The following is a 9,665-nucleotide window of genomic DNA, read 5'->3' as shown; positions in this document are numbered from 1 at the left end:
TTTGCTGAGCAACTTTTCAGTTCCTGACACTTGCACAGCACCCTTGTGCTTGTTCTGGGCCATCCTCATAAACTAATAAGCGTGCAACTTGATTTCAGTCTAATTTCAGTTGCCTGATGAGAACTCTCTGTAGTAATTCCAGTGTTCCAAACTGAGGTGAAACAGTTTAGTCTTCACAATGAAGTTCCAGACGGAGACCTAGCTGGTCACCCATGGCAACAGCTAGAACACAGGTTGAGGGTCTAAGAACTTAGTTCTGGTGCCAGCTCTAAAAAGAACTCTTTGTTTGTTTGTCTGTTTGCTTTTATGAACTGCAAATTACAGCTTCACTGTCATTAAAAGGAAAATAATGCTTACCTGCTGCTCCCAGACTGGTGTTAGGCCTCACTAGCTGATGTGTAGCGTCTTCGTGAAGTGTTATTTTTAGCTTGTGGATGTTTGTTAAGTCTGATATTTACTACCCTAATCACGGATTGGCCCCAAGATGGAAGATACAGCAATAAGCATAGAAGTTTTAACAGAAAGCCCCCAAAAGGGAAAATGGTGCCATTTTGGTGAGAGCGGGCTGTATCTTTGGGCCAGGTCTTCACACCGTGTCACAGATGTAGTACATGACAGGGTATCGTAGGATGTTTCACGGGACACACTACTCTGCCAGTGATAAGATTCCTGGTTAGAAAAAAGCCCTCTGTCGATCCAGGCACATAGCACTAAAAGTTAATGATTTTGCCTAGAAAGCCTGTTGTTTTCTTAGATCAAAAGTTTCTATTTTTAGTATGAAATATTAAACCTCCACAGGTAAGGCAGCAGAAAATGAGGCAGAGACTTTAGTAGAAAACACTGCTCTATTTGTGTGTAGCATTGGAATTACTGACCTTCAGAAATAAACGTAATGGTGCACAAAAAAAGCAGTATCATAAGGCAAAACCCAAGGAAAGTGTAATATAACTACGTTAAGTTTTTCCAGCAGGACTACCAAGCACTGCTAATGCGTCAACTGAGAAAACTCTTGAAAAAGGCAGCTGCCTGTTAACCAAATCAACTTAGTACACCTGTAGCTACTGCAAAGACTGTTTTCGAGCTCAAACGACATCTTTGAAAAACGTTTTTAAAATAGCTAAAAAATACCATAATATTTAAAGACACATTAGGATCAATACAGTTCTACTTCTAGCCACTGAGGAGAGGAGATTCTTCCTAAGGAAGAGAACAGGATGGCGATAATTGCGTTATCTTCTGATGTCCCCAGTCTGGAATGAAAACCTCCCATTACGAGGTGCCAGAGCTCACAAACGTGTTTGAACACTGAACTTCATGGCATGAAGCAGCCCAGTATCACAAAACATATTCTGGTTTTGTGTACTTGCGAGATTTTCTGCACTGGCAAAATAAGCTATCTATCTCATGACATAATTTTCCAAGACATCAAGACTAAAAGTCTGATAAAATCACGCTTGTCTAGACAGTGAGTGTAGCCTTTTAAAAAAAAAAAATCAAAGGGAGTGAAAATAGTCCTGATGTTATTTGGTAAGTCCATGTAGGAAAGGTACGTGATTTCTTACGTGATGTTCAAGAGTGCTTAAGAGAATTAGGAAGTGCACTCTTGGTAGGGCTTTGGAAATCCCATCACCCGGACGGATTCCTGCAGCCGAAGCCCGGCAGTCTGCGCAGCCCAGACTGCATTCTGCCGGCACAGACGGAGCTGCAGGATCAGGAGCTTACTGCCTAAATGAGAGCTCAAACGTCAAAACAAGCTTAAGGAAAGAAAATTTTGAACAAATAATCTCCTTGTCATTTCACCCAATCCGTAAGCATTAAAATCAGATCGATTTTAATGTTAAAAATCTATAAAAATGTTTCTAAATTACATTCTGTTACTTCGGGAGAGTTCACTTCATAAATTACTGATACTTTTAATGGCGTTGTGCCACCTGGGATAACCTCAGCAAGAAGCCACAGATACAGGGTCAAATGTGAGAAACAGATTGCATTGTAAACATCCCATGTGAGTATAAAGGTAGTCAGAAATCATGAGACTCATTGTTTTTACATCAGATGTGTGTGACAGAGTCAAAGTCTGCGGTAACCACAGTTTAGAACAGCTGAGTCACATCCAAGAAAAAAGCCCCCAAAAGTACAAAAAAGGCAATCTGCAGCGCAACCGCCAAGTGTCTCGGTTGGCTACGTAAAAGCAGAAATAGGCAGTTGCGTTAACTGAACCACTGCAACGTGTCAGGAATAATAGTTCTAAAACAGCTGATGGTGCAAACTAAAACACAACCAACAACACATCACTGGGAGAAGGAAAAGTGCATCGGGTGGTTTGCCCTGACTGGTTTTGCTGCACATTTAGTGACCAAAAGGTAAAAAATGCAAGCCTCACTGAGATCATTGACAAGATTTCCATAGAATTCAACAGTGTCAAGATTTCCTCCTAAGAGATTGGTTAGCTATTCACTTTCTACAGAGCTGGCAGAAAACCGTTCATATTTTACTGTGGTTCTTTCAGTGAGAATTAAATAGGGTACTTGGCATGCCAACACCACCTGCCATCCACCAGCGTCAGAACGCTCCTGGGAAGCCTCTCAGGGGAACAGGAATGTAGGCAGGTCCAAAAACTATTACTTCATTCAGCTCATTGGAACTGAGGCACAAAGAGGTTACAAGATTTGCACGAAGTCACACAGTCAGGTGGGATTAAAACCCAGGTGACCTGATTCCCCAGGCCTGTGTTCTAACAGCTATTGGACAGCCTAGAAGATTAGGCTGATTTTAGCACAGATTTGTGACTCTTCAGGACTTTTTTTTTTTTTTTGCGTGCAGCAGAACCTAAGCATAGAATAGATGCGGGAGGATTCACTGGTACTTGCTCGGTTCTGACTCTCCAGTAGGACTTCATACCAGTTCGTGTGCCGGCAAGCTTTTGTCACAGTAATTTTCAAACTGCCATTGTAGACTAAAATAAAACCATGATAAGCTTTCAGTGTTATTCCGTCGAATCCAATTATAAAGTGAATTGGAAGGTGTTTTTTTTTCTCAAAAAGGTAAGCATAATTTTTCTGAACTGCGTCCTCTTCCTAAAGCAATTTAGCAATTTAGCAAACTTAGCAAACTGGTTCCATTTAACGGTTCCAAGACAGCCAGCTAATTCAAGTCTCAGCAAAGGTATGGATAAACATACCCTTACTAAAAAGAGGAATCTAAAATTTCTAGGCAGTCAAATAAAATACAATATATAAAATAACTTTTTAATGCATTTTTTGTCCAATATACAGGCATTTGTGAGTATCAGCTACTGAGCTATAGTTCATAGCAAAATACAAAGACATGGAGATAGTTGTGCAAATCCTTTTCTTAGTTCCTTGGCAAGCAACAGAAGGAACTGGAAAATATCTAGATAATTCATTTCAAACACTTAACGGAGCAGAACCCTGGAAGGTACATTTCATACATGAAGAACAGCAGAAACCCTTTATCATGAAGTAGCACATATAAGAGAAGCCTGCATCTACGGTTAGATTAATTCTAGTGCAAGATTTAGATGTAGAAAACTACTTTCTTCTAGTAATCAAAATGAGGCCTTTGGAGACATCCGAGAGTCATCAGCCCACAATTCTAAGAAAGGTGACTGCTCTCACGTGTGCTGTCCTTATTTGCCAAGCCAAGATATTTTACTGGTGAGCCCATGCTTCTCTAAACCCAGGAAAAACCTTGCAAAAGATATTTCAGGGCAGCAACGGGATAGTCTGGGGGAACTAGTTACAAGACCCCAGGATCAACCCCAAAATCTTCCCTCTGACACCTACCACACATTGGGAGAAACTCCCTCTGCCAAACCCACAAGGCAACGCTCTGTCTTATCCTAGTAAAATAATCAAAGACAAAATATTCTGATACTGGTCTAGAGTCAGTCTCTTCAGGACAAGAACTCTTGTTTGCTGTGTGACATCCGGTCCTTGTTGTATCCTTACATGAAATTACTAATAAACTAATAAAATTTATAAAAAGCTAAGACATAAGAACCGAGAGTGATTTTCTATACTAAGGACTGGATTGATTTCCTTCCTTTTTAATGGGCAACACTCAGGTAGGGGTAAGATTCTTATAGGTAGAAAAGTAGGTCTAATGCTTAGTACCTCTAGAGACCTCACTGATGTTTCTGCTTGTTGAAAGTCCCTCCTTTTGTTCATCAACAGGGAGCAAAAACCCAGAAAGTTCAAATTGATGGCATCGGTTCGCCATGACCGATAAAATCAGTGGTGTCATTTGACTCCACAATAATGTTTTTTGATCGTGCAGCTACCAGACTTTATTACAGAGCCCTTTTCACTAAAGCTCCTTCGGTTCCAGTACCTCATGAGGGCAGCCAGCTGGGAACTCTGGCACTATTGTAAGGCCACTTGAATAGCGAGAGATTTGCCCAGTAATTATTACAAAATCATTCGCACAGACTTCTTAGCATCAGGATCTGTAACAATGGCCTACAAACATTACTGTTTTATGTGCCACATATTATCCTACAGAAGTAGCGGAGTGATGTCTAGCTTCTAGAAAATAAACTCCATTTTAGGGCACCAGCACATTTCAGCTCACAAAATCACTTTCAACCTTTTGAAAAAGGAGAAATAAGGCAGCACTACAAAGGGAATGTGTCTAACAGTCTGCCTCCAGGCTTGTGGACAGTTCTGCTCATTCATTTGCAACCAATGGTTTGGAAACTCTGGTTACCGAATGTTTACTGAGAAAAATTCTGATTATATTTTAAGCAAGCTTTTTTATCTGCTACCTTTTAATGTGTTAATTTACTCTATGAAAAAGCCAAAGGGCCAAATTCACCCCTCTGATAAGGCTTCTGTTGTAGGAGCATCACTGGGTGTGCACCGAAGGCATTATTCATCTGTGGAGAGATCACTCAGTAATATTGTCAAAATAAACACTTTTGAGTTGCACATCCTTGAAGAAAAGATAAAGGGATTGTGAAGAGAATGAGAAGGAACAGAACATCAGAGATGAAGAAAATTAGATAAAGGGCCAGGAAGAAACTGTTTGATGTAAACAGAGTGACAAGTTAGATTAAGAACTCTCATTAAAGCATGCAGTATTTGCCTATGAGCGATTGAGGGAAGGAATTTGTTTACAACTCTCTGCCAAAATCAACAGCAGATGCAAAAAATCATCAATGTTGGGATTTTAAATAACATTAAGTCTGCTGTATCCAAACAGTCACTAGGACTATGTGAAGGAAATGCACAGCTGGGTGCCATGATACTCTTTGTCACGCTAAGTCAAGAAGGTCATGCCCTGTCGCACACTGACATGCCGGCCCTGCAGCCACTACGGCTAATGTGAGTGTGCCACTAACTACTCCTCCGTTACTTTAGTATGCATACAGCTCTGAAAATACATACTGGTGCCAAGGTTTTACTGCTGGTGAGGAGGAAAATCGAACTGTGTGAGGACTGTAACCTCAGGCACAACTGTATGTTAAGGCAGAACCTGCTGCCACTTTACCAAGTTAGGAAAACAAAATTTGGAGGTGTGCTGGAAAACTTGTGCTACCACCTTGCGTTGATATGCAGTAGTGTCCTTCACCAGAAATCGTCCATCAGAAATTATACAGATGCTGAATTAAAAGAAACTGCTTTCGGAGAAATGGCGATGGTCAAGTGAATCAAAAGAATCCAGTACCTTGCTGAACAACAGTGAGGAGTTAGGGTTTTGGCAAAGGCCACTAGGCACAAATCCTATTGTAACTGAGGCAGATTTAACGAGAGGTCCTAATTCTTCTTAGTCCAGGTTAACATCCCCCTCTAGTGACCTCAGTTTATGGTGGGGAATTTTTTCCTCGGCAGCTCGTTGGCTGATGTCTCTGTATGATTCTGTTTAAGATGATGGGAATTTGAGTCACCACTTTCCTCCTGGCATGCTTACAAGTTAAAAAAAATACCTGGCCTGGGAAGAACACGCGGTGAGAGAGAAGTTACACAATGTGCTGGCAGCAAAACTGTCCCGAGAAGCTGAACTCCCCGCCTTGCCCCAGCCCCTCATTCTCACCCTTGGGCAGGAGTTCGCTGCGCACGAGCTCCCTTTTCGTGCCAATTCCCTGTGGGGCCGTGAGGCAAGTCAGACCATTGTTATGATCCATGTTAAAAATAACCCTTCCTAAACCACTACGAAAGCCAACAGATTGTCTATTTGCACCATAAGACACTTTGTTCCTTTGACGCAGTGTTGTGCACAGAGAGGGGCAGAAAACTGTGTCAGGTGCCACTTTCTCAGGCTTTAAAGAAAACGTATGACTGGTGAGCCACAGAATTAAAGCTACGCAGATTCAACCATTCCTATGCTGCAGAGTTCTTGAAACACGCATCCCACCTAAATACCGGCAGTGGGAATTCCTGCCTGTCTTTGCAGCAGTCTAAACAAAAAATTCTGGTTATCATCGGACCTCGTTTTTAAAGACTGACATGAGGTAACCAAAGGCGTCAAGGGCCCTCTGTTAAAATTCAAAGTGAGATCACAGATGGGGATGTGAAGTGGTGGGAAACCACCAACCAGAGGGGAAAACAAAGATCCACGTGCAAAGCTCAAGTATCACCCTGCAGCTCACAGCTCATAATTTTGATCACTTGTTGATCATTTCTCATTTCTCTCCGACAAAAGGTGTCCCTCCGTTTTATACCACTGCATGGAAAGGCTTCTTGCAAGAAGATGTGAAAAAAAAGTGACTGTTATTTAAAGATGACATTTGACAAGCTGAGTCCATCAACAAAACACTGTCCAAAGCCAGCAGACTTTTTTACCCTAGATTTTAAAAAATATTAGAAAAAATGCTGGCAATTACTTATTTTCGTCTCTTATCTGAAATTTCCTTGTCTGTATACTGGGAAGGAGACCTGAAGGGAAACGTGAAGAAGAGAGCGTATTTCTTTTATTAGTTGAAATTATACAGTCTAAATGGCACAACCTCTCCTTATGGCTTTGACTATCTCCCGACAGTCAAAAAGGGACCGAGAGCTCCGAGATGAGCAGATTTGATCTCATTTTCTCATTACATAATCTTTGGCTGTGCAATGCAAGAGTCCATAAAGAGTAAAAAGGAGGATCTGAATACACACAGTATAAAACGCAACTATTCCTTCGCTCACATTTCAATGCCCTTCTGGTAAACTATAAATAAATTCTTTTACTTTGTGTGCCATTTAGGGTGACATTGTACAGAGCAATGGCAGAAAGACTCGTTATTTTTAAAGGCGTTATACAGTGTGCTTTCAGTTGCAGCTCTTGGCTTTTGAGATGTTGAGAAGAGAAGAGAATGGCTCGTTCTTTGCTTGTGTTTTGAAATGGTATTTGTTTATATATTCCAGATAAATCAGAAAAAAAAAAAAAGAAACAAAAAATCCACACTATTTTAAGCTGTTTTGTGTCCTGCCAGTGTCTCATTTGTATGCAGCATACACTAGATTTGCCTAGAAGGATTTAGCTCAGTAGCTGGCACGTTTACATTAGAGAACAACATACACAGTTTCAATCGATTTCAAGCGTTCTTACAATGGGAAATAAATACGAAAAGTGGTTGTTGCTGAAAGTTCAAAAAATGCAATCAACAAATTGTAAAATCGCAAAAGGCCAGACAAATTTAATAAAATATTTCCATTTACCTTCCTCAGCTTTACATAGCCTGTTCAAAATAATAAGATTCTCTGTAGAGAGCCTTTATCCAACTGTTTATATCACTTCATACAAAATATGCGTTCGAATTACCACAGCAATACAAGGATATAAATTCCCAACAATCGACATGCCAAATTCAACATAAGTTATGCTTTCTTGGCATCTAGAAGTTTTCCTTTTCCTTTTCTGTACTCCAAATACATTTCCATTTGAAACAAATTAAAAAGCATGTAGATGTTAAAACATAGTGACATCTTAGAATTCAAGTGACTTGTGCAACATTATTTTGTGCTTTCTACTTCTCCATTTCCTCCTACTGCAATTAAAATTCATCGTGCCCTTCTACATACGTAACAGCAATGCATCAAGTTCAGTCCAGTATAGGTTTGCAACCCTCAGACTTGGCTTTATACTACACGAGATCCTTGTAAATTCAAAAAAGTGCATCTTTCTTGTGGTCTTTCTTTTACGTTGGATGATGTGAAGCTCTGATTAGTCGATGTAGGAATGCAACCTTGAGGTATGATTGCAGCCTCAGAATAATTCTTAAATGTAAAAAGAAATTTTTCGAGCGTGCACGCCCTTTCTGGATTTAAAAAAGACACCGTTATAATGGTGCTACTAGAGCCACGGTACAGTACATCATGGCACGTCTCCATAAGGTAATCAAGGACGTGAGATAGAACTTCTATTTACACAAACTTGATGCCACTTCCAGAAAAATACGACAGAAAAAAAAGGGAAAATATTATTTCCTGAATGTCCTGATATTTTAGAAGATTCCTTTTACTTTCTCTTCAGCGATAGCGTGGTCCTCCACAACTGCATTTTCCCTGACCTGTTTAGCATGGACCATAAGTGACACCAGCCGCAACTGGGAATCAGATGGCAAACGGCTTCCTTTGAGAGGACGCTCACCCGCACCCCTTTACTCACAAGCCAGCTTGCTGTCAAAACTTGAAAGGGCAATAGCAAAGGCCTGTAGTGCACACATTGGGTAGTTGTAGTCCATGGTGAACACATCCTCAGCCACGCGGCCAAACTGCATCACTATGTAGTCAGCTGCAAGAGAGGCCATAAAAAGTGACAAAGCGTTATCCTCTGGCCCAGCTCAACAAAACACAAACAAAACATGCTCACTCATCAAACTTTGCAACGCTTATTCATGCAAGTGGGTGGGCTGATACCAGAGGGAGAAGCGAGGACAGCTTGAGCGAGGAACAGTTGAGTGATAAAGGATTGCAAGAATTGTTACTGTCTTGAAAAAAAAATTACACAGATACGAAAGTATTTTTTTCAAACGCAGAGAGAAAATTGCTTCTGTATAAATTGCTCAAGTCTTTTATATAGACCTAGTGCAGTTTCACATGTACCAAGAACCAGTTAATACTATTCCTACTTAACTTCAGGCAAGTCAACAAGCAAGAATAATGGTGGAAAAGAAGGGATGATTGGGATCTAGACCTAATCATATCTCTCTGTTATATCACATTCAGAAATCCTTCCTCGACATTTTTTCCCTTTTGTACTCTGTCAGCGAGAGGAAATCTCAGCCTCATTCGCAGTTTGAACGTTTCATTGTAGAAGCATTGTAGAAGTGGGTCGGGGCAATCCCAAGCACAGACACAGGCTGGGCAGAGAATGGGTTGAGAGCAGCTCTGAGGAGAAGGACTTGGGGTGCTGGCTGAGAAGCTCAACAGGAGCCGGCAACATGCGCTCGCAGCCCAGAAAGCCAACTGCGTCCTGGGCTGCACCAAAAGAAGCGTGGCCAGCAGGTCGAGGGAGGTGATTCTGCCCCCTACTGCACTCTCCTGAGACCCCACCTGGCGTACAGCTCTGGGGCCCCCAACATAAGAAGGACATGGAGTGAGTCCAGAGGAGGGTCACAAAGATGATGAGAGGGCTAGAGCACCTCTCCTGTGAAGACAGGCTGAGAGAGTTGGGATTGTTCAGCCTGGAGAAGAGAAGGCTCCAGGGAGACCTTGTAGCAG

At 41.3% G+C, this 9,665-nt stretch overlaps 1 protein-coding gene across 11 annotated transcripts in view; it reads right to left on the bottom strand.

Moving 5' to 3' along the window:
• Window positions 1–6,910: 6,910 nt before the first annotated feature.
• Window positions 6,911–9,665, bottom strand: part of TUB (TUB bipartite transcription factor) — a 155,749-nt gene continuing 152,994 nt past the window's right edge. For all 11 annotated transcript variants that reach the window (XM_074585886.1, XM_074585891.1, XM_074585897.1 and 8 more), the window contains one exon: window positions 6,911–8,736. In XM_074585886.1, the coding sequence (XP_074441987.1) occupies window positions 8,603–8,736 (134 nt within the window). In that variant the 3' untranslated portion in view covers window positions 6,911–8,602. The remainder of the gene's footprint in view (window positions 8,737–9,665) is intronic.

The sequence above is a fragment of the Larus michahellis genome, chromosome 4 (genome assembly GCF_964199755.1).
Source record: "Larus michahellis chromosome 4, bLarMic1.1, whole genome shotgun sequence".
Taxonomy (NCBI): domain Eukaryota; kingdom Metazoa; phylum Chordata; class Aves; order Charadriiformes; family Laridae; genus Larus; species Larus michahellis.
This window is presented reverse-complemented; position numbering and strand designations above follow the sequence as displayed.